The sequence below is a fragment of the Bos mutus genome, chromosome 5 (genome assembly GCF_027580195.1).
Source record: "Bos mutus isolate GX-2022 chromosome 5, NWIPB_WYAK_1.1, whole genome shotgun sequence".
Classification (NCBI taxonomy): Eukaryota; Metazoa; Chordata; class Mammalia; order Artiodactyla; family Bovidae; genus Bos; species Bos mutus.
In genome coordinates, this window is record NC_091621.1 from 115,341,298 (window position 1) to 115,366,634 (window position 25,337).

Sequence of the window (25,337 nt, forward strand, 5' to 3'; positions counted from 1 at the left end):
TAATGTTATAAAATGTCCCTCTTTATTTTCAATAATGAGTCTTGACTTAATCTTTTTTACCTTATATTAATACAGTTACATCAGTTCATTTTGAAACTATTTTCATGGTCTTGCTTTCCCTGGTGGCTCAGACAGTAAAGAATCTGCCTACAATGCAGGAGACCTGAGTTCAATATCTGCCTGGGTCAGGAAGATTCCCCTACAGACAGGAATTGGCTACCCACTCCAATATTCTTATCTGGAGAATTCCATGGACAGAGGAGTCTGGCAGGCTCCAATCCACAGGGTCACAAAGAGTCAGACACAACTGAACAACTAATACTTTCATGTAATTGCAATGCAATGTTTTTTAATATAAAAATTCAGTTATTCTCCTTTAATTGAGGTAGTTGCTTTCTTTCAATGTATTCATCCATAAATACATATATTTGGGTTTAATTCCCTATTGTTGTTTAGTTGCTAAGTCATGTCTGACTCTTTTGCGACCCCACAGACTATAGCCCACCAAGCTCCTCTGTACATGGAATTTTCCAGACAAGAATATTGGAATGGGTTACCATTTCCTTCTCCAGGGGATCTTTCCGACCCTGAGATCAAACCTATATCTCCTGCTTGGCAGGCAAATTCTTTACCACTGAGCCGCCTGGGAAGCCCACTGAAAAATAGAATTGGTCTAATTAATCCTGTATGTTCGGAAAGAATTGATCTTATTGTCATCAAAATAGGAAAGTATCCATTTCACTTTTTTTAAAGACTTTTTTTTTTTTTTTATGTGGACCATTTTTAAAGTCTTCATTGAATTTGCTACAGTATTTCTTCTGTTTTACACTTTCGTTCCTTGATCCCGGGGCATGTGGGATCTTAGTTCCCTGACCAGGAATCAAACCTGCACCCCGCTGCATAGGAAATGTGAAGACTGGATCAACAGGGAAGTTCCCTCCATTTCACTTTTGAAGCTGTCCTTTAAACTGTCTGTGATTAAAACTCTTTTCCATGTCCTTCTGAAAACTTGCCTTCTGCATGTTAAGTTAATTTTCTCTTGTCTTGCCAATAGTGCACAATGGGAACAAAATTAAGATAATGAAATATTAGAATAAGTTGAAGTAAATAAAAAAGAAAAGATTGGGAATTAAAGGGGGAAAATGGGGACATTTCCAGAAGGAAAGCAGTAATTGTGTCTATTTCTTGGGGGTTGTATAGACAGAGCAGGCAAAGAGCCATGTCCTAGGAGTCAGGAGTGTGGGGTCCACACTCCCACTGACAAGTCTCATTTTTTGTGTGCTCCTTGGCTGGTCCCCTCATTATCCTGAGTCTTAATAACCTTCTCTGTAAAACGAGTGATTTCACTAGAGGAATCTCAGACACCTTCCAACTCTGAAAGAATTTAAGTCAGTCATGCATTGATTCCACATTGCAGCCAGTCTGTTTTCCAGTTTGAGATACACAGTATGGACCAGTGATTCTAAATCTATCAATAAACCTCTTACCAGTAATGGTTCCATTTCGATCTTGAACATGGACTCCCTGCTAAACCCTGAGAAGATATACAGGGTTTGGGATTTATCAATATCCATGTATCGGTTATTTCCAACTTTGTTGTGTATCTCTTTTATTAACCTTATTTTGAAGATGTCCGTAAAGTCAGCAGGGCGAGATGGATACAGGTGGAAAGATAATCACTGTCATCATTTGCAAAGTTATTCTTTCTCTCTGCACCACAGGGGCTTATGTCTAACTTTGGGACTCATTGTTGAAAACTGTTGGCAAGAGACCTTGGAAGCAGTGGGAGAAGAACCAGTGGAATTCTCTTATCCTTGTTTGGAGGCAGAGAGGCTGGACGTGGTGGAACAGTAAAATAGAAATCTGAAGCCTCGTGGTGACTATCTTGGCAGCAGCTCCGGATTTGAAAGCTCATTCAAAGGCAGGTTTGGACTGCTGGCTGGCCCGCTGTGTCTGAGTGCTCAGTGGCATTCAAGTCTCAGTCTAAGCTAAAGGAGGAGACATGTGCATGAGTGTGCATTTGTGACTGGATGGGATTCAAAAGAAACAGGTAACAATACGTCAGCTGTCCACAATGTTCTAAACCAACGTTCCACGGTTTTGGGGTAAGCGTTTACAGACCAAAGACTTAGTAGGGATTCAAGGCTCAACTTTTGTCTCTGTATGTCTTGATGCTGCCAACGCTAGTAGTTTGGATTAGAGGCCTTTTCTAAACCTTTGGAGCAAAGCCAACGGCCTGCCCCCTTGGAAGAATTTCTTGGCGATCCGGCACTGCATGGCTTTGTCCTGCCTGCTTGTGGGACTTCTCTTAACCAGGACTGGCATGTTGTTATCTAGGCTGTGTCCTGGCAAAGAGACCTGCTGAGGAGCTGGGAGGGTGCTGAAATCGGTCTTTCTTCCATGTACCATGTCCTTGCTCTGGAAGGAGTGTCCTCCGTCTACAAAGGCTCTACGAAAGACTTGACCCTACTCTACCCCATTCTCCATCTCCTTTCTTCTCTCATTGCCCTAGGATGACCTTGAGGCAGGAGAATTGACGCTATGAATATTATAACCCACTACTGCTGGTCTTAGCCCTGAACCAGAGGCAAGAGACCTCATTCCCATCTGAGCTCCTCTGGGTGATCTTAAACAATCTGCTTGTCCCCTCCTAGGCCTGCTTCCTCACCTGTAAAAACAGCACCCTCTCAAGGTTGGATGGAGTAGAGCTAATATGTGGTGAGGGTCCAGACCTCTATTTTGCAACTCTTTCACTGCCTAGGTATCTTTGGGAAAGTTATTCCCTATACCTAGACACTTGAAATCAATAAAGTGGAGATGATAGCCATACCTACCTATACATTATTTAATTGTCAGAAAATCCTACAAGTTGGTGCTATTATTATCTCTACTTACCAGATTTTTTAAAAAATGAAGATCAGAAAGGGATAAATAACTTGCCTAAGTTCACACAGGAGCTCAGACATGACCCAGGCTTTCTGTGTCCAGTTCTGGGAGATATATATAGTGTGTGTGTGTGTATATATATATATATATATAACTATATATATGAATATATAACATATATAACATATGAATATATAGTAGAACATGTGCACATACATATATATATATATTATATATGTTATATATAACATATATATACACATATATTATATATATAACTTATATATCTATGTATATATAGATTATTATATATATAATGTATATATCTATGTATATATATAATATATACATTGTATATATATGTATGTGCACATGTTCTACCATATATTCATGTTATATATTCATATATATAGTTTTATATATATATATATATACACACACACATACATACACACACTATATATATATCTCCCAGAACTGGATGCAGAAAGCCTGGGTCATGTCTGAGCTCCTGTGTGAACTTAGGCAAGTTATTTATCCCTTTCTAATCTTCATTTAAAAAAAAAAAAGTAGAGATAAAGGCAATGGCACCCCACTCCAGTACTCTTGCCTGGAAAACCCCATGCACGGAGGAGCCTGGTAGGCTGCAGTCCATGGGGTCGCTAAGAGTCCGACACGACTGAGCGACTTCACTTTCACTTTTCACTTTCATGCATTGGAGAAGGAAATGGCAACCCACTCCAGTGTTCTTGCCTGGAGAATCCCAGGGACGGGGGAGCCTGATGGGCTGCCGTCTGTGGGGTCGCACAGAGTCAGACTCGACTGAAGCGACTTAGCAGCAGCAGCAGCATCTACGTATACAGATATATACACACATACAAATACACACCCATGGTGCTTCAAAAAGTACCTGGCATATAATGCTAATATTATTAATGATACCTGGCACCCATTAAGTGCTCAATAAATGTTATCTATTATTAATATGGACTTCCCAGGTGGCACTAGTGGTAAAAAAATCCACCTGCCAATGCAGGAGATGTAAGAGCCACAGTTTCTATCCCCGGGTGGGGAAGGTCCTCTGGAGGAGGAAGTGGCAACCCACTCCAACATTCTTGCCTGGGGAATCCCATTGACAGAGAAGCCTGGTGGACTGCAGTCCACAGGGTTGTAGAGAGTCAGACACAACTGGGTGACTAACACACACACACACACACACACACTGTTAATATGATTAAGATGAAAATCTGTAAAGAAGTCTCCCACCTGCTGCATTTAGGGTTCTCCAGGACCCCAGTTGGGGTCCTTTTTGTGGCTGGAGTATTACTTGCATTCTGAATGGGGTCCTGAGGACAGCCTGCTCTCAGGGTGGGGACAGGGACAGATCTGCCCATGAATGGACTGGTAAATATAGCCAAGCTTCAGAGGGTGGCCTCAGGGATGCATCTGTATATATTTGCGTGCTTGGGGAGAGAAATGGTGCCTAGTTTAACCTGAACTCAGCTTTCCTTGGCCCCCAGGAACTGCTAACATCTCTTTTGAGTGCTTTGTGGGGAGTTCAAGCACAAGATCTTTAAAGGAAAGAACTTGGTGGTTACTTCCCTATCCTTAGTGTTTTTAGACTGCTGGTAGCCTTCCCAGGTGGCTCAGTGGGTAAAGAATCTGCCTGCAATGCAGGAGACACAGGAGACGCAGATTCAATCCCTAGGTCAGGAAGATCCCCTAAAGAAGGATACAACAACCCACTCCAGTATTCTTGCCTGGAGAATCCCCATGGACAGAGGAAACTGCTGGGCTACGGTCCATAGCGTTGCAAAGAGTCAGACATGACCGAAGCAACTGAGCATGCACACATGGAGGAAAGAAAATTTTTAAGGAGAGGTGGACAATGGGAGGAACCTTCTTGGCTCCCCACCCCACACACCCTGCACAATTAAAGCAGGTCTTTTGGGTGGTGAGTAAGGATTGGTATTGGGGGCAGAAGAACAGATTAGGTGGCCTTTGTCAGTGCCCTTAGTCTGGAATTCTGAGGAGGACTGTAGCAAAGGAAAGTACTCATGAGACATTTTACTGTGTGTTTCTGTCATACTCATGGCTGGACTGGATGGGGCTCTTCATTAAGAGTAAGGAGACCTGAGATCCTGCCCTACTTTTCCTTAAGTCCCTGGGAAAGCTGCACCTTTGGATTGCTACAGATTCACCTTCTAGACTTTCCCCGCCCCTGACTACCCAGTAAGGGCAGTGAATAAAGGGAAGGGTGTAGTCAGAGACTTGTCTAATCCTGAATCCATCCCAAGTCCCTAGACAGAGGTAAATCCCCAAATGACTTCAAAAGCCCAGTGGAAAGGATTGAGCCATGGAAAGGGTTCTGGTTTTCTAGCTGACTTTTTCGCCAAGAACTTGCATTTTGGGATTTCCCTGGTGGTCCAGCAGTTAAGACTCCAAGTTCCCAGTGCAGGGGATGGGGGTTCAGTCCATGGTGGGGGAACTAAGATCCCCATGGTGCAACCAAAAGTGAAGAAAAAAAAAAAAAAAGAATGACCTTGCATCTTGTGCCCTTTTGCCAGCAAGCCACAGAAAACGCAAAGGTCAAGCTTTATCCTAAGCTGTAGTAATGGGTAGGAACTCTCCAAACCATGGGGAATGAACAACTCACTGAGTTGCACAGAGAAGTCACGTGGCTGTGGCTTGGAAAGAGCCTCAGTCTCACTGTCTCTCGAATTCCTGAAGATGGAGGAGAGCACATGATATAAAACTCCCAAGTGTACCCCAATCAGCGTGTTTCTTTATTTTCTTATTTATATTCCCCAGGATACAAGAAAATGAGGCCAAGTCCCTTTTATATGAGGTAAAACCAAGGAGCTGAAAAGTTCAGTACATTCTCTGGGCTGACAAAGCCGGTGATGAGGCTGTTTTCTCTCCAGTATTTCTGTTCTCTGAGTCTCCTTCTCACGGTTTCCTGGATTGCACTGCTTTTTAGGACGGCCCAACATTCTTCCAGTGGTCGTATATGGATGGTTTTTCCAGTAGTCAGGTATGGATGTGAGAGTTGGACCATAAAAAAGGCTGAGCGCTGAAGAACTGATACTTTCGAACTGTGGTGCTAGAGAACTCTTGAGACTCCCTTGGACTGCAAGGAGATCAAACCAATCAATCCTAAAGGAAATCAGCCCTGAATATTCACTGGAAGGACTGATGCTGAAGCTGAAGCTCCAATACTTTGGCCACCGGAGGCAAAGAGTCAACTCACTGGAAAAGACCCTGATGTTGGGAAAGATTGGAGGCAAAAGGAGAAGTGGGCAGCAGAGGATGAGATGGTTGGATAGCATCATTGACTCAATGGACATGAGTTTGAGCCAACTCTGGGAGACAGTGAGAGACAGGGAGGCCTGGCATGCTGCAGTCCGTGGAGTCACAAAGAGTCAGACATGACTGAGCGACTGAACACCAATGTTCTTAAAGCATACATAAGTGGAAACCTAAGCTCCTCCTACAACCTTCCATGTCCTCCTAAGCAGTCATGGGCTCTTTAGCATCCAGACCCTTCCCCAGATGATGGTAGCCACAGTGAAAATACCACTAGACTGGAGATTTGGAAATTGGACATGGATCCTGTCTGTTCAACCCCAACCCAGGGAATGTTCCCCTGAAGCTCACAGCCCTGCTCCAACGAGCTCAGAGTTTATACGATCGCATGCATCTGCATCTCTTGAACCATCCAGATGGACAGTTTTCACTCTCAACATTTGGTGTTGTCTAAATATCCCTTGGAGGCCTCAAGAAACAGCTGGTTGGTGAGTGGACACAGCTCAGCAGATGAACAGTTACTCTCAACATCTGTAACTCTGAGCCTGGACCAAGAGATGCTGGCACACATGATTGGTGAGGTGGAGGGGTAGGGAGCTTAGCAAGTCTTTTATTGTCCGAAGATGGAATTAATGGCGGTGCCACAGCTATGTCGAACCCAGCTAATAAAACTTTATGAGTCTTACCCATGAAATATTTTGTTTATGTCACATGGGTCTAATCGAATGTGTTTTTTTTCCCCTCTTTCTTCACTTCCCCACCCCCACCCTCTTCCTTACCCCCTTTGTCTCCTGAGGCCTATGCCCTCTGGAAATGCATTAGTTACCTAGGAAACCTTAATGTCATTTTTTTATGAGTGGAGTTTGGTGCAAGTAAAGCTAATTTATAGGGTGGTGAGGAATTCATGTCATGACTGGTGAAATAGGAGACTTTATTATGATTTCTATATCCACCTGTGTGGTAGGAATACATACCTTCCCTCTATTATTCTGGGTATTTTCTTGAAACTTAATTATGAATCTGTATGCTATTTCACAAAATGAGTTGATCCATCTTTGTTCAGTGTAACTCTATATTGTTCAACGTAAGCTCTAGAACATAATTAGCAACAACAACAAACGGAGAATATACTAGGCAAGTTGCTAAGAGTTAAAGGACACGATGGAATTTCCTTTAAACAATGAGGTGGTTTTGCCTTAGAGAACAAATGAAAGAATGAATAAGACGCGATTTTGAAATCCTTCAACTATGTCTTCCAGGCTCATTGAGGTCCATATTAGGAAGCTCTAAAGATTCTAAATATGTCCACTACTTCATCCTGCTGATTTCTTTCCGTCTTTGTCCAACGAAGAAAATAAACCCATGGAGTTACGTTAATGAAATGTTTAAGACTGCTTACAAAGAACAGACAGGACAGTCTTTCTAAAGGCTGATCCCCTACCAGTGGAATGGCAGGATTTCACTACAAGTGCCTTTAGATTGGGAGTCAAGGCTTCGTGGTGCCAGGCACTGTGCTGAGTGTTCTAAATAAATAAATTCATTTGATCTTCATAACAATTCTATGGACTTCTTTGGTGGCTCAGTTGGTAAGAACCCGCCTGCAATGCAGGAAATTGCCTGTAATGCAGGACACTCAGGTTTGATCCCTGGGTCGGGAAGATCCTCTAGAGAAGGGAATGGCGATCCACTCCAGCTTTCTCGCCTGGGAAAGCGCACGGACTGAGAAGCCTGGCGGGCTACAGTCCATGGGTTCTCAAAGACTCAGACATGAGTGACAGACTAAACCACCACCACCAACACTCCTATGAGGCTGGCATTGAGAAGCTCAGAGTCTGTCCAAAGGCACACAGCTTCGAAGTGATGAAGGTCGCATGAAACCTGGGTTGGGATGACTCCAGAAGTCTCTCTTTCAATGAGCCCTACCTCCCGATCTGTTACCAGGCTTTTTCTGTTTCCCTGGGGAAAGTCACTGTCCAGTTGGAACCTCAGTTTCATCAACTATTCAATGCAGAGTGAGGTCACAGAGGCTCCGAGAACTTGACTTCTGGGATCCCTGCTCGGTCAGAGACCAGTGCTGATAAAGATGACAGAAATTTTAGGAAAGACCTGGGGACACAGTCTCTGTGGACATTGCACCCATCTTGGGGAAAAAAAAAAAAAAAGAGTAATGCCTCACACAAGAGTCCCTAGGGCCTTTGGGTGGGGCTGCTAATGGGCGTGATATTCAAGTGACTGTTGGTTAATAACTCTTTTGGACCTGTGCAGTGATAGATGGGCAGTCAGTAATCTCTTGAACACCAGGAGCCACGGGAGTGCATGGTCTTCCCCTTACCCCTAAATTCCCAGTCCCTGGGCAAACACCTCTTGCCTTCACTTCATTGTGTCAGAAACATAGAGTTTCAGGCTCCATTGGCAGAGCAGCAGTCTGAATGAGTGGGGGTGGGGAGACACAGGCTAGGGCCCAAGAAAGGAACTGTGGCCACTCTGCCAAACTTCTCCACCATGCTTTCCAGCCGCGGAAGATGCAACATGCAAATATTTGAGGATCAGCTAAGATGCAGAGGAGCAACCTCTGAGCAGAAGGAAAAGCAAACAAATGAAACAAAACCAAAAAATGAGAGAAGGCAAATGTTCAAGACTAGCTAACTTTTCATGGGGGAAATCTCCTCGCTTGTCTTTGCCACGTTTGGCCACAGAGGAAAGGGTCCTCCGAGACCACTCAGCCCACCTCTCTCATTTCCTGGGTCAATATGTCACAATGAATTAACCGCAGGCAGCTAGAACACGGGACCACACGCTGAGCATCACTTTCCCCCCTACCACCACCAACCCACAGTCCACTGAATTCAAACATCAACCCCAGAAATGCTGCTTTTTACAAGGGAAAGGCAAGCTTTAGGCCAACCTTTCCATTCTGTTTCTGTTCAGTGTTTCAACCACAGAGTGGTGCTATTGCAAAAGACAAGGGTGGGCGGCAGGCTAGCTCCAGAAATTTGCTTTAGGGACGAGTTTTCAAACAAGTCTCCAAACACCAGATCCAGTCCCCCGCTCACACAAACCCACAAGCCACTTTCAGGAGGAGGGTCTTCCAGATGCAGCCAGGAGTAAAAGAAAGTTCAGCAACCTAAAAATACAGCCAACAGATGGACACCAAGGTCAAGACCGCGACAGGGGCTCCACTTGGAGAAAGCAATCCAAAAAGATCTAGTCTGAATGGACTCCAGCAGGACCCAGCGCTGCCTTGGGGCAGGAACTGCCCAGCTTACTTCCCCACTCTGTTCTTTGCTGTAGCAATCTGCAACCACTCAGATCAGTCTCTATTTCGAAACATGGATTTGCTCAGAAGTCACAATGTACCACAGTTCTGAGTCCATAAGATATGTGACAGTCTTTTAGCTTATCTTTAAAGAAATACACCTTTGTACTTCTTTTTCTGGCCACACTGTTTCCTGGTTACCTTGTCCCTCTCTTGGGAGTCAGAAGGAAGACTCCAGCACCGGTATTTGGAGGGGAAAAGAGAACAAATAGCTCTCAAGTGGAAAGAACAGCAGTCAAGGAAAAGGCAGCTTGCTGGCTCAGGGAAGATTGTCTGAAAGGGGCCTTCCGCAAAGGAAAGGGCCAGGGGTCCTCCATTTGGGAGACAGTAAGCAGTGGCTCAGTGGTAAAGAATCCCGCCTGCCAATGCAGGAGAGGTAGATTCAATGCCTGGATGGGGAAGATCCCTTGGAGAAGGAAATGACAACCCACTCCACTACTCTTGCCTGGAGAATCCCATGGACAGAGCAGCCTGGTGGGCTACATACAGTCCATGGGGTAGCAGAGAGAGTGAGACTCGACTTAGGGACTAAAGAGCAGCAGCAAAGGGCATCCTTCTTACCCAGCCTCTGCCTGGTTCCGTCCTCTTCCTCTCTCCTCCCTCAGTCCCTCCCTCCCTTCCTGCCCCCTCCTCCCCAAGGCACCACGCATATTTGGCAAGATTAAGGTGTCACCTCTCATATTACAAGGCGTGTTGATTGCACGTAAAGACAGACCCACCAGGTCAGGACAAAACCCCCCTCGAGTTGGGAAAAGGCACAGACTTTTCCCGAGGTCGCCTAGGTCCTGGCAAAACGAGGCAGTCAGCCAGCGCCGGGCATCTGCAGAACAAATCGGTTTTAAACTCACGCTGCCTCGTCTTTTTCTTTTTTTTTCTTCTGCTTTTCTTTTTTTTCTTCAAATTTAAGTTTGCCCCCTTCTCCCATCCCCTCCTCCCTCCAGACTGCGGGTGACCGAGGAGCGGCAGGCAGAACAGCCAGGACTTGTTTTTAACCCATTCCTCGCTGCAGCGGGAGCCAATCACCTCTCTTCTGGCCATCTTCGGGGTCACGGACGACCTGGAGCTCCAGCAAGAGCCCATAGAACTTGGCCAGTGGAACTGGATCTGGGACCCGAATCCCACCTTTGACTGCTCGGCAGCCGAGGTGGGGGTGGGGTGGGGGGTGCAAGTGCGGGAAGTGGGGGAGGGCAGGGGGGCGGGCCAGAGCCGAGCGAGAAAACCAGGACCCAGCAGCGCCCGCCCAGTCCAAACCTTCATGGTGCCGCGCGCCGGCTGGAGGGGACAGCTCGGCAGCCTAGTCTGGCCCGGAGGAGGACCCGATCCTATTGGCGCGAGGGAGGCACTGAAGCGAGACCCTCCCTTCCCCAGGGACCGCGCGAGGTGACGCCCCTGGGCCTCAGTGGGCGCTTCCGGCCGTTTTCGATGTGGCAGCCAGCAGCCAGCAAAATGATGAGGCAGGTACAATCTATCTAGTACGCAGACCCCAAGCTCCCCATCCCTTCCACCTCCCCTCGGACCGGCGGCTCACTCCGCGGCGGGTTCGGCCTGATCTGGTAGGTGTAGCCCTTCGTACTTCTTGGTGTCTGACCAAATGCTCCAACAAGTCAAAGGAATTTGGAGATATATATATATATATATATATATATATATATATATATATATATAGGAACCTGGACCCCAGCGGAAACATAGAGTGTGCTGCTTAAGGCAGGGCGCGGGGAGAAGTGACACCTACTGACTCCCCTCCCCCAATGGCGCGCGAGTCCAGAGGTCCTGGCAAGAGATGGCGTGAGGGGTCGCGGAGATGGCACGGAAGAAGAAGTTGGGGGGGGGACATGGAGATAAGGATCCCCACACCACAACCCGGGGACTGGAGGGCGAAACACTGAGACTCTGAGTTAACTCATTGACCCCTAAGTGACATTTCCCCGCCCCCCACCACTTCTCTTGATGGCAAATGGGCCAAAGCAAGATGACTTAAGTTGGTAAATTTAGAGACCGAGCTCGCCGCAAGAGGGGTCTAATGGGCAGCTAAAATTATCTCGAAATAAGAGATTTTTACCCCCTGTCCTTCCATTCCTCGAATAATCGCCTGGTGGGGAAGTGGACGTCACTGCTTTCGGAGCGCTTAGAAAAGTCGGTCTGTCGCCGGCCTTCCCGCGCGGTTCCCGCCTGCAGACGGGTGGGTGCTGGAAGGGCGCAAGGCTGCAGGGGCAGACCCTCGTTTGGATGGAAGGGGCTTAAGAGGAGCTGAAGGTTTCGTGGAGTGGGAGCCTCCAATTCATCACCCCATCCCTTCCAAGCTCAGGCTCACACAAACATACACGGGCGCACACACAACCGCGGGTCCCTGGGTGCCATGACTCCCACCCCACACCTCTCTGGCTTGATCCCCCTGCACCGCCGGCTGCGCCCTAGGAGCTGGTCCCTGAGCGGCGAGCACCCTGGGGAGCGGTACCCGGGGCACGCTCGGGTGGCGGGGAGAGGGTAGGACCCTCCTTGGGCTTGGTAGCGGGTGGGAAGAGGTCTGGAGCGGGAAGGTTCTGAGGTGTTTGCATATTAGACTCCCAGCCGCCTTGGGGAAGGGGGCAAGAAAGATCCTTCCGCTTTGTAAAGAAAAACCTTAAATAAAAAGCAAAAAGAAGATCAAAAAGAATTTTTTCAAGAAAAGGAACAAATAAGACAAGCTGAAGGCATGAACGTGTGAAGTGTAGTGAAAAGTTGAATATCTCGTTTTTGTTTTTTCCTGGATATCTAAAAGGGAGATCGAGGGGGCAAACCTAAGCATACATTCCTTGAAAGTTGGGGGTATTTTTCTTTAAGAGCGGCTATGGGAAATGACCCAGTCCTCTCACTGGCCCCGGACCCCAGCTGGAGGGGCGCTGGGGCGCAGGCGTGCGCGGCGGGCGGCGCGCGGGGGCGGGCGGCGCGGCGCCGAAGGGGTTAAGGCGCTGAGCGCGGAGCCATCTGGCCGGGTTGGCTGGTTATAACCGCGCAGATTATGTTCGCGGGACTCAGAGTTGAAGGCTCCTCTCCCTACCGAGCAGCTCCGCGCGCGGCCCCCGAGTGAGCCCGGCGCAACTACTTTCTTCCCTCGCCTTTCTTTCTCCTGGTCTTTTTGTCCCCTGCTGGGGGGTGGCGGCAGCGGAGTGGGGGAGACTTTGGATGACCGAGCTCGCGTCCACCTTTCTCTTCATGTCGACGTCCCTGGAAACAGTCACACGGATGCCATGGTTACTTCTGCCACGGTAAGGGGAGGCGGGCGCGCTGGGTGGGCAGGTTCAGGGGCCCGGGGGCCCGGTAGGGGGATGGACTGGGGGACCCGCGCGGGGCCCCGGCTCCGCACCCCGCCCCCACCCCATTGCGCTGCGCTCCCGCACTTTCCCTTGCTCTGGTCTTCCCGAAGTTTACGCCGGGATCTGCCCAGGCCATGGCGAGATCACAGCTACCCTTGCGCGCACACACACATACACACACTCAAACACACACACACACACACACACACACACATACACACTCACACACACTCACTCTTCCCCACCTCCTCTCTCCCGTCCCTCGGCTGCCGCCGGAGAAACCGCCCAATATCTGGGAAAGTGATCAGGTTTAAGGGACCAGGATTGGAAATGGGGGGCGGAGGCGAGGGGAAAGGGAGACGACGGAAGGGCAAGGAAGGGCTTCGGCAGAACCGCCAGCCCCTCATCATCACACCCGTCTGTTCGCGCAGAGGAGCTCCCCGCGCACCCCGTAACAAAGGGGGTGGCAGGCGGATCCAGGGAGGCTAGGGAGCAGCCGCCGTTCCCCGCACGTGCCCCCGGCGCCGGGTTTGCCGCGGCGCAGGGCTCTCGACTCTCCTCCCTCTCTGGGCCCCGGCGGGGCTGGGGGAGGGGATGTGGAGCTCCGGACCTGGAGAGACGCTTCTCAGTTTGGGGAGTTGAGACTCCTCGAGGCGCGGCTACCTGCAGGAGTCCCCCTACCTCCGCTCAGAGCTTCCTGGGAAACAAGCCTGCACCCCGGGGCTCGTGCAGGCCGGTGGCCACCCCACCCTGGGTCTCTGCGCCGCCGATGTCGGAGTTGCGCGCGCGGCCCGCGCCTCTGGGTCCCCGCCGGGGAGCGGAGGGCGCGGGGGGCCTGGCGATCCTTGGGGAGTCCGTCCGGTTCCTCCCGGCCAGCTCTAGGAATCGGAGGTGCTGGGAGGCTGGGGGGCCCGGGGCGCGACGCATCTAGGTCGGACTTCAGAACTCCCCCACCCCCACCCCTACCAAGGACCAAAGCGCTCCGTGGCCCCAGAGCTCCAAGTCACACTCCGAAGGAAATTTGGGAGGTTTGGGAGTTGAAGGTTCGGGAAAGGAGGGGCTGGGTGGGGGAGGGGACAGTCCTGGTGGCTTTCGGGCGCGAGTGGGTGCGCGGAGGAGACCCTGCTTCTTTGGGGGAGTTGGGCGGCTGCGTTCCTCAAAGGCACGGAGACCCGTGCGCCGAACTGGGCGGGGGCTGTTGACTAGTTAGGATCCCTCTCGCTGGATCCCTGGCAGGGAGCTTCCAGGTGCAGGAAACTCCGAACTAGGCCTCCTGGTCTCGACCTCTGGCGGCAGGGTCAGAGGTCTGAGTGCAGGCAGCTGCCGGGAGGCATCCGGAGCGCAGAGCTCCGAGCTGGAGAGCTGGCGACTGCGCGCCTTGGACTTGTTTATGTGCGCGACGAGCAGGGGGCGGGGGCTCAGGGGTGGGGTGGGGTGGGGTGGGGTGGGGTGGGGGCGGGCTAAAAGGGGGTGGGTGTCACCCCAGGACTCAGCCGCTTACCGACTGTGCTGGGAGACCTGCTTTTTACTAAAAAGATACCCCCTTCCACCCTGCAGAACCTAGAGCCTATCTCAACCCACCGTTCCAAACGTCAGGATGCAGAAAGTTGTAACGCGAGGGAACTTTGCCGTTGGTTCCGTTTTCCCAGCGCTCAGAAATTCACCGATGTCCTCAGCCTGCCCACACTTAACCCCCCTCCCCCCCACCCCCTTACACAAAGAAGGTGGAGGGGTAGGATTCAGGGGAGAAAATCCAACAGCTTCTGCGTTGGCCTTTAACGCTCAGGACTGAGTATGGCTTTAGAAGAGGGGGAGATGGTAAGAAAGGGGACTCTGAATAGTGTTGGGGGACAGAAGGAAGTCTGCGGGGCTGCAGTAGGAGCGCGCACGGGTTTGTGCAGCTGTGGACTGTTTTGTAGCTGGAAGTGGAGGGTTTGGCTCTGGGCTAACAGGATCTGGGTCCTATGGAGGGCCATCGGGGAACCCTGGGCGCTGTTTGGTCAGGGAAGGAGGTTGTTTGGAAAATCAGAGTGCTGGCGCTCCCTCTACTCAGTGTGCAGGTGGAGATATTTGTTTCTGAGGGTCTCTTTCACTGGCACACGGCTGCCAAGCAGCAGGTGAGAGCATGTGAGCACATAGGTGTACTAATGAGAAATCTGTGCCCGCTAAGAGTGTCAGAGCAGAAAGAGAGGTACGGTGTGTTACAGCAGATGGCTTGTGCGTGCCTGCGCAGACACACGGAGTGGGTGTGGTATGGGAGGGCGGCCGGGGTTGGGGGGAGATGCGACGTGTGTGGAAGGTTGGGCTAGGCGCTTTCCGGTTACCAAAGGGATGGGGAGTGGGGTATTATCTGCGAAGATCAGAGTATGAACTTGGTGAATGAGTCCTGGGGAATTTGGCTGGAATGGCACTGGGGTCTGTGGGGAACAGGAAAGTGTGGGCTCAAACACTTATTCTAGAGAGATGGGGCATCTGCAGAAAAAATGCCTGGAGTGGTTTTCGCTTTCTCCTCGTCTGCATCCCTCACCCCAGACTGGAGGGGACTGGAGAAGGCTTAGGGTGAGGGATGCACATTTAAGGGGAAAAGTCTTCTGTGTGTTGGCACAAGGTGGGGACGTGCGTGCAAGATTGGAGTGAGCAGAGAAATGTGCTTTGCATGCCTAGTGGTGGGGATGCATGTTGTATGATGGTTATAATGGGTTTTTCAATTTAATAAAGGAATTCACCATCACCAATTATTATTGATCATCAATTAAAATGTATGAAATGTCCGCTGGAGGCTCAGCCCATTCCTGGGCTCTGGGGCATGGCATGGTGCCCCAGAGCCATGAAAAATTCTTCCCAGGGCTCAGCCAACTCCTGAAGTTTTGCCAGGAGGAACCAGGAGAGCTCGGTGCTAGAGGTTTCTTCAAGAACTGTAATTCAGTTTTGAGCGATGTTTATGGATCTCGGAGGTCTGAGAAGGGAAGCTGACTTGAAATATAATCTGTGGTTTTGTAGAAAGATAGGGATGATGGATAGTTTTGTGTGTTGAGAAGGCAGCTGAGGGCTGTTACCGTTTCTTGCAGGGAGTGTGGGCTGGGAATGGGAGAGGGTAGCAAGCTCTGTCAGAATGCAGGTCCTAATACACCTGAGGGTGGAGTCTCTGAGAGCACAGCAGGGATGAGGCTTCCTGTGTATGGCTGCATAAGGGTGAGGCAGTGATCAGGAGGAAGATGCAAGGAAGATGCAGCTTGGGAGTGTTAGTCTCGGCTGACTTCTGAGCTGAGTGGAAAGCTGACGGTGCACACACACTGCAGGGCTGGAGTGAAGAACCTGGGAGGAGCCTAGCCTGGAGGACCAGAAGGGTGTATGTTCTGGCTCTGCTGAGGGTGGTGGGATGTATGTTTTTGCAGGAATTCTTTGGGTCCGAGGAAGGATGCAAATCATCTCAGACGTTCAGATGTGTATCGTGTGGATCAAAGTTTGAAAGGTACAGTTAAAAGAAGGGTTGCATCCATCCGAGGAAGGATGCAAATCATCTCGGACGTTCAGATGTGTATCGTGTGGATAAAAGTTTGAAAGGTACAGTTAAAAGGAGGGTTTGGAAGCATTTGGGGAGGGCAGGGAGTGTGATGTTGGTTGGGTTCATACCAGCAGGAGCTGGGGAGGTAACTGGGATGGAGCAGGGTGAGGGGTGTGCTCTAGCTGCACACCTGCTGACCTAGAACCTCCTTTTTAAAGTCTGTTGCTGAAAGGGCATAAACAAACCTCTTGTATTAGACTCAAGACATTTTTGAATTCCTGAAATGACAGGTGTGCCATTTTGAGGTTCTACCTTATCTGTAGAGGAAATTACTCTTTGGAAGAGGATTGATACAGAGTCTGAGCCTTGGGCAAAGGCTCTCGCAGCGGTGAGAGGATGGTGTGGTGGAGATGGAAGGCTTCCCATTGGGAATGCCTCGGTTCCAATCCAGTTCTGCCACTTTGGAGCAGGGTGATTTCAGGAAAGTTCTCTAATCTCTCTGATCCTTTCTTATTTCTCTTTGTGTAAAATGATATTGTCTGCTATGACTCAATGAGAGGAAAGTTCACTCTGCTCCCACCCGCCCCGCCCCCGCCGGCCACCGCCCGCCACGTCAAACCTTGGTGTGTTTAGCGGTACAGAGCCTTACTTGGAAATGACACTGATTTGAATACAGGCGCGAGCATGGATGTGAACCATTGCAAAGACGGGTCCTGAACCTCTTTCTCTTTACAGTACATGTTATGTCCACTGAGTGTCTGCTGTTCATCCACTGTGCAAACAGAACTTTCTGTGGCCGCCTCAGTTTACTCATCCGTAAAATGGAGATAGCCAAGCCTAGAAGATTATTGATGGTGAGCTGTATTCCTAAAAGGTCTTTGGAGGATTCAGAAGAAAGGTGGTCCACAAATCAACGTTAGTAATGATCTGAGACAGACGTTTTCCTTTGCTGCGGACCATGACGCCAAAAGAAATGTGATTTTGAGAACATAGAAAGTAGTCGTTGTTTTTTAGCATGTTAGAATTAAAGAGGAGCAAAGTCCAGGCGTCCTGGGTTGCCGTGAAGGGCGGTTTTTCTCTGGGCTGTGGATCCTGGGGGGCATGGGCTGTGGATCTGCAATACGGCAGACACCCAGTTCAGCAAGTTGGCGTGGCCCACTTTCCCCAGAGACAAAAATGGAGACCAGAGAAAGAGGGGCCAGAAAACCCACTCAAGCCTCCGAGTCCTCCCAGAAGTCAGCACACGCTGTCAACTGCTGGCGCAGAGTCAGGCTCCCATCCTTGAGTTCAGTGGCCATAAATAGTCAGGAGCTAAGCTATTTCCATGAGGCACTAAACCAATTCCGTTGCTTTTCTTGGCGAGATTGGGCCAATTAAGTTGATTGGAAGAGGTCACTGCTGATGGTGCTCACATTCCCCAGGCGGGACAGGCCAGCAGAGTTTAATTACATAACATTTCCCATCTCCGCAGCTCCCCGCCCCAATGGATCAGATGTGCAGGCCTCCCCCTCGGCCCCTCCATCCAGGAGAGCTAATGGAGCAGGCGGTTTCTGCTCCAGGCTTCTCCAGACCCTTCCCAGAGCAGTTACAGCACTCCCTCCCTAACTGCGAGGAATGTAAATCCACGTGTTGGCTGGAATGAGCCCACCACCCTGCTTCCCAACCTTCCCCAGCTGCTGTTTTACTCTTTAATGAGGCAGGCAGTTTCTGGCGGTGGGGACATTGAGCTAGTGATCGTTGCTAGGGTTTTTGATTTAGCTTTCTTTAAAATTGGGTCTGTTGGAGAAGGATCAGATCAACTGGAGACCAGCCTAAGACCCAGGGGCGCTGATGATAAGGGCTCTGGATGTACTTTGTACGTGGATAGGCATGAGCAAAAAGAGAGGAGGATAGGGCTGTGCATGGGGTGGGGGCATGGGGGCATAGGAGGGGCCCTGGGTGGGCAGGAAGCATTCCTAGAGCTTGTGATGTGGGTGGCAGGCATGTGGGTGCCTGGCTCAGATTGAATGGGGATCGTATTGTGTCTTGCAGAAGAGCCAGCTTGTGGAAGAAGCTGGGAGCAGCTTTATTTTTTTTTTTCCAGATCATTTGTATCTGGGGATGGAGGATGTGTGAGCTTTTAGGAAGTATGAGGTCGGTACAGATGGAGCCTCATTCTTGCCTGAACAGATTTCTATTAAGATCGAGGCTGGACAAAGGAAATCTTCCAGAAGACTCGCTTTAGAACCTATGAAAGCATATGTAGATGGACCAAGATCTTAAAAGTCTTTTCTTGTTGTTGCTGATAGTTTTCCATACATCAGCCTTTCCTTCTACCTAAAAACACCAAGGGACTAAGTGTGCACCCACTCCTGGGTGGTGAAAACGCATGGGCTGTTTTGTGTCCACATCTGTGTCATGGTCCTTTTCAAGCAGTCTTAACTGGAAACCCCCAAAGGCTGTCTGTCTCTGGGTATCCTCCCAGGACTGACCTCTGGCTGGCTGTATGGTTTCCCTGAAGAAGGATCTTGAAGTGAAACTTGGTGTGGTCTGTTGTGATGGCTCACTTTTCAGCAGCATCTCCAGAAAAGGTGTCTGTTGAATCCCAGACCTCCTGCGGGTTTGTTTGGTCGGGGATTTTTGTAAGGATTGAGGTTCTTGCTTATCCAAGACCATACTGATCTCAAAGACTCCCAGGCCAAGGTCATCTTAAGCAGCCCAGGGTAGCAGAAAGCCTGCTGACTTGGAGGTAGGGGACCAGCTTGCTGCCAGTCACTAGTCAGCTGTTGCTTTGTGACCCAGGCCTGGATGTACCCATCTGTCAATGGAGAGCTTGAACTAGAGGATCGCAAAGTCCATCCCAGCTGCACCATCGGAGGATTTTACAGTAGCTTCAAGCTCTTCCTTCATCGGCACTACTGTGCTTTGGTTGGAGTGCATCTTGGCGAATCCTCAATGAGCTCCCATTTTTTTTTTTTTTAATCTTTGGGAAATGGCTGAGTCAAAGGCAGAAAAGCTTGCGGAGAATTTGTCATAGCATCTTGTTTTGGCCAAGAACGTTCTTGAAGTTGGCTCTGCATGCACAGTGTGTACAGAGCTGGAAGGGGTGGGGTTTGGCTTTCTGGTAGACCGGATGCTACTCGTCCAGCATCCATGTGAATGCCTGTTAGAATCAGTGATTTTGCCTATGAGAAGTACCCACTTTGAGAATGATTGATGAGGGCGATAGTTAATGTTTAAGTACTTGCTGGACACCAGGCATCACTGCAAATATCGCATGGTGTTATCTCAGAGCCCAAAATAATCTCTTTTGCAGCTAGGGAGACTGAGGTTATGTGAGGTTAAGGGGTCTGCTTAAGATCTCCATGTGCTGACTTTGTAGCCTGAAACCAGTGGCCATTTCAAGTCCGTCACCTGCCACTCAGATTCTGTTTCTGCATTCCATGATGTCATCCAGGTGGGGGTTGCTTGATATCCCCTGCAAAGCCTGTCACCCCACAGGGTAGCCTGATCCACAGGAAGGTTCATTTTCACCTGCAAGACAAATGTTGAGGCTTTCTGGCCACCTGCTGGAAAGCGTGTTGGGTCTGTCTGAGCTCCTTTCGCCCTCTCCCTGCACTTTCCATCCTGCTGACAAGGGAATCTGCCCTTCCAGAATGGGGGTATTGATTTAAGCCACAATTGCCTCCTTGCAAACTCTATAAGATTGGAGTCAGACATCTGGTTTTGATCTACTCTCCCATGAGAGGTGGTGGGTCCCAGCGTCCTTGAGACCTGTGATGAGGGTTACACAAAGTCAGAGTGAAAGAGGATAAAGAACAACATGAGGGCTCTTCAGAATTTGGAGACCCCGCAGTCCCTGAAGGGCTGGGGAATTCCCTCCATGTATACTGGGACCAAACATAGATTTCTTGCTGAGAGGTTGAAGGCAGAAGTTGCTGCCAAAGACTGGGGTCCCCAGGCTCTGCTTGATGCAAAGCAGAGCAGTTGTAGGGTCCCCCATCCCTGGCACTTGCTTGCTGCATGCCCTTCTCTGGGCAGTCACAAAAGTAGGGGAGCCAAAGAGGTTCTCAGGGTACATATGGCCATCCCTGGAGGGTGTGACTTCAGGCTCTTGTCTTTTCTCCCTCCACTGACTTTCCCATCACGATTACCATACACACGTTTTCAAAGTGATGAATGAGAATGACTTTGTTCTGTTGCTGAAAGGTGTTTACAATGTGCTTGTAAATATACAGCATTCACCTAATGCCTGTGCAATTGTGGGTGCTCAAAAGATTCGTGTTCGCTTTGTTTAAAACGATGTTCCATGTGTAGGGGGATGCTTTCTTCTTTGTAATAGCCCTATTATTATCATTTTTATGACAGAGAGCTGGGTCTTGCGCCCCCTCCCCCGCTCTGTGTTCTCTCTGTTTTTAGGCCTGAACCCCTGGCATTTAAAAATATCCTCCCCCTCTGGCTCCAGATCGTCCCTTAGGGAATAAAGTTCAAGTTCTTAGTCTGGGATTATTTCCATTCTGTGTCTAGTGGACCTCCTCCTGATGGGGCTCATCCATCCCGTGCTTTCACTGGGTCCAGGAGGGAAAATACAGCTCTGGGAACCACTTGTTTCCCAACACGTGTGTCCCAGGATAGGAAGGACCCCAGCCCTCCTGATACCCACCTTGTTCCTCCTTGAACAGCTCATCTCATCTCTTATTGCATGCAGCTCCATCACATCTGACTCTCACATCTGACTCTCTCTGACTGCATGGACTGTAGCCCATCAGGCTCCTCTGTCTGTGGGATTTCCCAGGCTAGAATACTCAAGTAGAGTGCCATTTCCTCCTCCAGGGCACCTCTCCTTGAGAAGGGCTCAAACTAGCCGTGCAACCTTGAGCAAACCATCCTCCCTCCATGGGCCTCTGTTTCCTCTTGCAGAAAAAGAAGGAGTTGGATTCATTGGAAGGTCAAAAGGCCCCTGCCAATCGTGACAGTTCACACGTTCCGTGACTCTGCTGCTCCCCAAGCCTCCCCGTGGCCTCTGCCTGGGGATTTCTGGGTATCCCTGGTGCTCTTGGAGGACTTATGTGCAGAGATGCGGAGGGGGTGGAGGAGGAAATGAAGTTATGTGACGCCAGATAAGTTCTTGAACATATGGAGGAGAGCATGTTTATAAAGTGCTGAAGAGCAAGCTTGCCAGATTTGTGGCAGGTCTTGGATTGGAAGTTGGAAGCATCAGGAGAGGTTTATGTGGGATAAAATGGGCAGCTGATTTAGGTGAGCAAAATCAGAAAGATCCTGAACCATGAGCAGGGACCCCAGACTCTGCCTCTGACAGTTTGGGGAGTCTCTGCTCTACATCAGGTCCCACTTTCCTCCTGTGCTCCGTGGAGACTGAAGGGCCCGGAGGCTTCGATGATCCTCTAAACCTTTCCTGGCACGTCACTAATGATGGGAACTGAGGTTTACTAGAAAGGCCTGGATGGATGGATTAATGAGTATGGCTTCAGTGTAGAATGAAACGTCCTCAGATCACAAGAGGATATCGGTGGCAGAAATATACCTCTGTTCTTGAATTTGCGATGGCTGTGGAGGGTAATTCTGTGTGTGTGTTGGACTTAAAAGGCTCTCCCTTCCCCACCAGGGATATTGAAAGCATTCTTCAACCTTTCATTTTTCGAACAACTAACACTTTCATTCTGGGGCTTCCCTGGTGGCTCAGACCATGTAAAGAATCTGCCAGCAATGCAGGAGACCTGGGTTCAATCCCTGGGTTGGGAAGATCCCCTGGAGAAGGGAATGGTAACCCTCTCCAGTATTCTTGCTTGGAGAATACTATGGAGCCTGGTGGGCTACAGTCCATGGGGTTGCGAAGAGTCAGACATGACTGAAATACTAACACTAACACTTTTCACATCTTTGATTCACCATTCCTTTCTCCTGGCATCCTTCCTACACCCCTGTCTTCTCGCTAGAAGATGAACGCTGCAAAGTAAGGGATCTGATCTTTTCATCTCTGTGTCCCCAACCCCTTGACATGTGTTGGGTGAGTGAATGCACAACAGGTCATCGGGGAGTCCAGCGGTGAGAGGCCAGGCTCTGAGAGGTGACGTGCCTTTCCATGGGTCCAGAGTCATGTCCTGTGTCCCATTTTGGCCTGTCCCGAGGCTGAGATTGGGAAGCTTACTCCCTACTCACCAGGAAGGGCTGTTCTTGCTCTCTTTAGAGACCCCCTCTGCCCTCCCCTGTCTTAGTCTGCCAAGTCCTTCTGCAAATATGGGTTTTCATGACAGAAGAATTGGGTGTCACTGCACATGAGTTAAGGGGCTTCCCAGGTGGCTCAGCCATAAAGAACCCGCCTGCCAATGCAGGAGACTCAGGTTCAGTTCTTGCGTTGAGAAGATCCCCTGGAGAAGGAAATGGCAACCCACTCCAGTATTCTTTCCTAGAGAATGCCATGGACAGAGGAGCCTGGTGGGCTACAATCCCTGGGATCACAAAGAGTAGGAATTCGCGACTAAACAACAACAACGTCTCTAGACTTAATGAAAACACGTTCAAAGATTATGCATGGCAGAAGCCAATGCAGCCAATCCGTGTGCTCAATGCTGGAGAAGCTGCAGAGATGCAACACTGCAGCTCTGAGCTCCAGGGTCTGGGAGCTGCTGAGGGCAATGGACCACATGCCATATACTAAACATATTTTGGCTCATATCACTGGGCTCCAGGGAGGGGCGGGCTGAGCTTGGACATTCAAACGCAGGGCTCCTGGCTGGAGTGTTGTTTGTTGATGCGAGTAATGATAGGGAATCCTCTTGAGCAGCAGCAGGCTGGAGGATCCATGAGGTCTTCTCTTCTGTTGTAGGACAGTGGTCTTCTCCTCCCTGAATTCCCTGGGCCAGGCCAAGCCTCAGGTGAGGGATGCTTAGAGCCAGTTGTGATGGGCTCTTGGTTCTTCCCGGGGAGAGCTTGCGGAAGGTGCATGTTGTACAGGCGTTGGGTCTGGGCGGATGTATAGGTGTGCATGCTCACGAGTGTGCTTTCCAGCAGTCACCCTGCTCTTGGCTCTTGTTGGCTCAGGCAGGGGAACTGCGTCCGCCTGAAGCTCTTCAGAGCCTCTTCTCAAGGCTGCACTGTGTCCTGTCTGTGACCACTGTTGACACAGGGACAGACTGCCACCTACTGTCCACTCCTGTCCTCTAGGAGTCCCTCCTGCTCAATGAGCTCCTCGGCACTTTTTTTTTTTTTCTTCACATCCTGTTTTTAATCGGTCCAGATACCAGCAGAAAGAGAACAGACATCAGGTCCTTATTAAGTGACTTCTTTTGGAATTTAGAAGGGGGGTTTTAAAAAACATAACACATCTGTTGGATATTTTTCTTGTCTGCTTAACAAAAATGTAATTTGAAGGGGGCCTCCTGCCTCTCCTTAATGACCCTGTTGGGTACCTGGGTGCCCTGTAGATTCCCAAGAGGAGGAAGGCTAGGTAGTGCCTTCAAGAGCCTTGCAGTCTAGCTGGGAGTCAGGACAGACCTGCGAAGAAACGGGCCACAGGGTGGGGCAAGCTGTGTTGGTACTTGGCACATGAGTGGCCAGGACCTCGGAGGCTTTGGGGGTTTGGGGGAATGAGGAGTCCTTGTAGGCAGGGTGATGGGGGGAAAACAAGTGTAGACAGCTTGAGCAGGTCTGCTTTTAGCAAGCCCAGGGTTTGGTGAGTGACTCCTGAGATTGCTGCCAACAGGCTCTGAGCCAGGATCCGGGATCTGGCAGCTCCCTGTGACTCGGGTTGTCAGTTTTGATGACACGCGGCATCGCATCCCACGTTTACACGCAGTGGGAGATGGCGCCTCGTCTCCACCTTGTCAAGGACCAGTAGAGCCAGAGTGCCTCTTGCATCCGCTGCAGGGAGGACCTCTCAAGGTGTGGTCCTGTCCTGACAGCCCCACACACAGCGAGAGGGGAAGAACTGCCCCAGAGTCACCATGGGTGCTGTACAGTACAAGGAGGTGGTCAGCTTTCAGGAGGCTTCTGCCTGCTGCTTCTCTCCTGGACCATCCTTCCAAAAACACATCTGCATAGTGCTTGAGTCAAGGAGTTTTTCCAAAAGAAACTACATTAGTTTTCTCGTGTAGGTCATAGCTCAGATCTAAGATTCTTTCATGTTAGAATTCATTTTACCATTGCCTTTATGGAGTTGTTTTTAAAGTATCTAAGACTTTTTTTTCCCCTTCTTTTTTCTTTCTATTTTCAATTTTATTTATTTACACATTCTATCACATAAAAGGATACAGAAATCCATTAGTTTTTAGCCAAATAAAAATTACAGTTTTTCAGATTTTAAAAGGTCACCCATTTGTATAGTGGAGAAGGCACTGGCAACCCACTCCAGTACTCTTGCCTGGAAAATCCCATGGACAGAGGAGCCTGGTAGGCTGAAGTCCATGGGGTTGCTAAGAGTCAGACACTACTGAGCGACTTCACTTTCACTTTTCACTTTCATGCATTGGAGAAGGAAATGGCAACCCACTCCGGTGTTCTTGCCTGGAGAATCCCAGGGATGGGGGAGCCTGGTGGGCTGCCGTCTATGGGGTTGCACAGAGTTGGACATGGCTGATGTGACTTAGCAGCAGCAGCAGCATTTGTATGGATTTATAGAGAAACAATAATTGTGACTTTCTTTGAATTACTCAGCTGACAATTTACATAGTCATCACATTTTAGCAAATAGAAAATATTCAGACTTGGTAGTAATTTAAAAAATTTCTAACAAGATTAACTAGTAATATGTCTAGTTGGGGACAGTCCAGTGAAAAAAACCCTGGCACAATATAAAGTATCTAAGGCTTTTGATGGCTGTAGATTAAAATGGGGGAAAAGTTGCTTTTCGTAACTCACTCTCCCATTTTTTCTTTTTCTCTTTCTTTCTTAGCATGCCAGTGATCATCCAGGAAAACTTCAGTGTATTTATTCCATGTTCTTGTCTCCCGGTGTGTGTGAGAGAGAGAACAGAGAGAAAGATATTTTAGATTGTGGTCTAATAGCAAGTCTAGGAAATCAAGTTGGATTG

General features: G+C 49.4%; 1 protein-coding gene across 1 annotated transcript in view; it reads left to right on the forward strand.

Moving 5' to 3' along the window:
* Positions 1–12,511: 12,511 nt before the first annotated feature.
* Positions 12,512–25,337, forward strand: part of NTF3 (neurotrophin 3) — a 76,822-nt gene continuing 63,996 nt past the window's right edge. Inside the window, exon 1 of the mRNA XM_070370099.1 lies at positions 12,512–12,756. Coding sequence (XP_070226200.1) covers positions 12,739–12,756 — 18 coding nt within the window. The 5' untranslated portion in view covers positions 12,512–12,738. The remainder of the gene's footprint in view (positions 12,757–25,337) is intronic.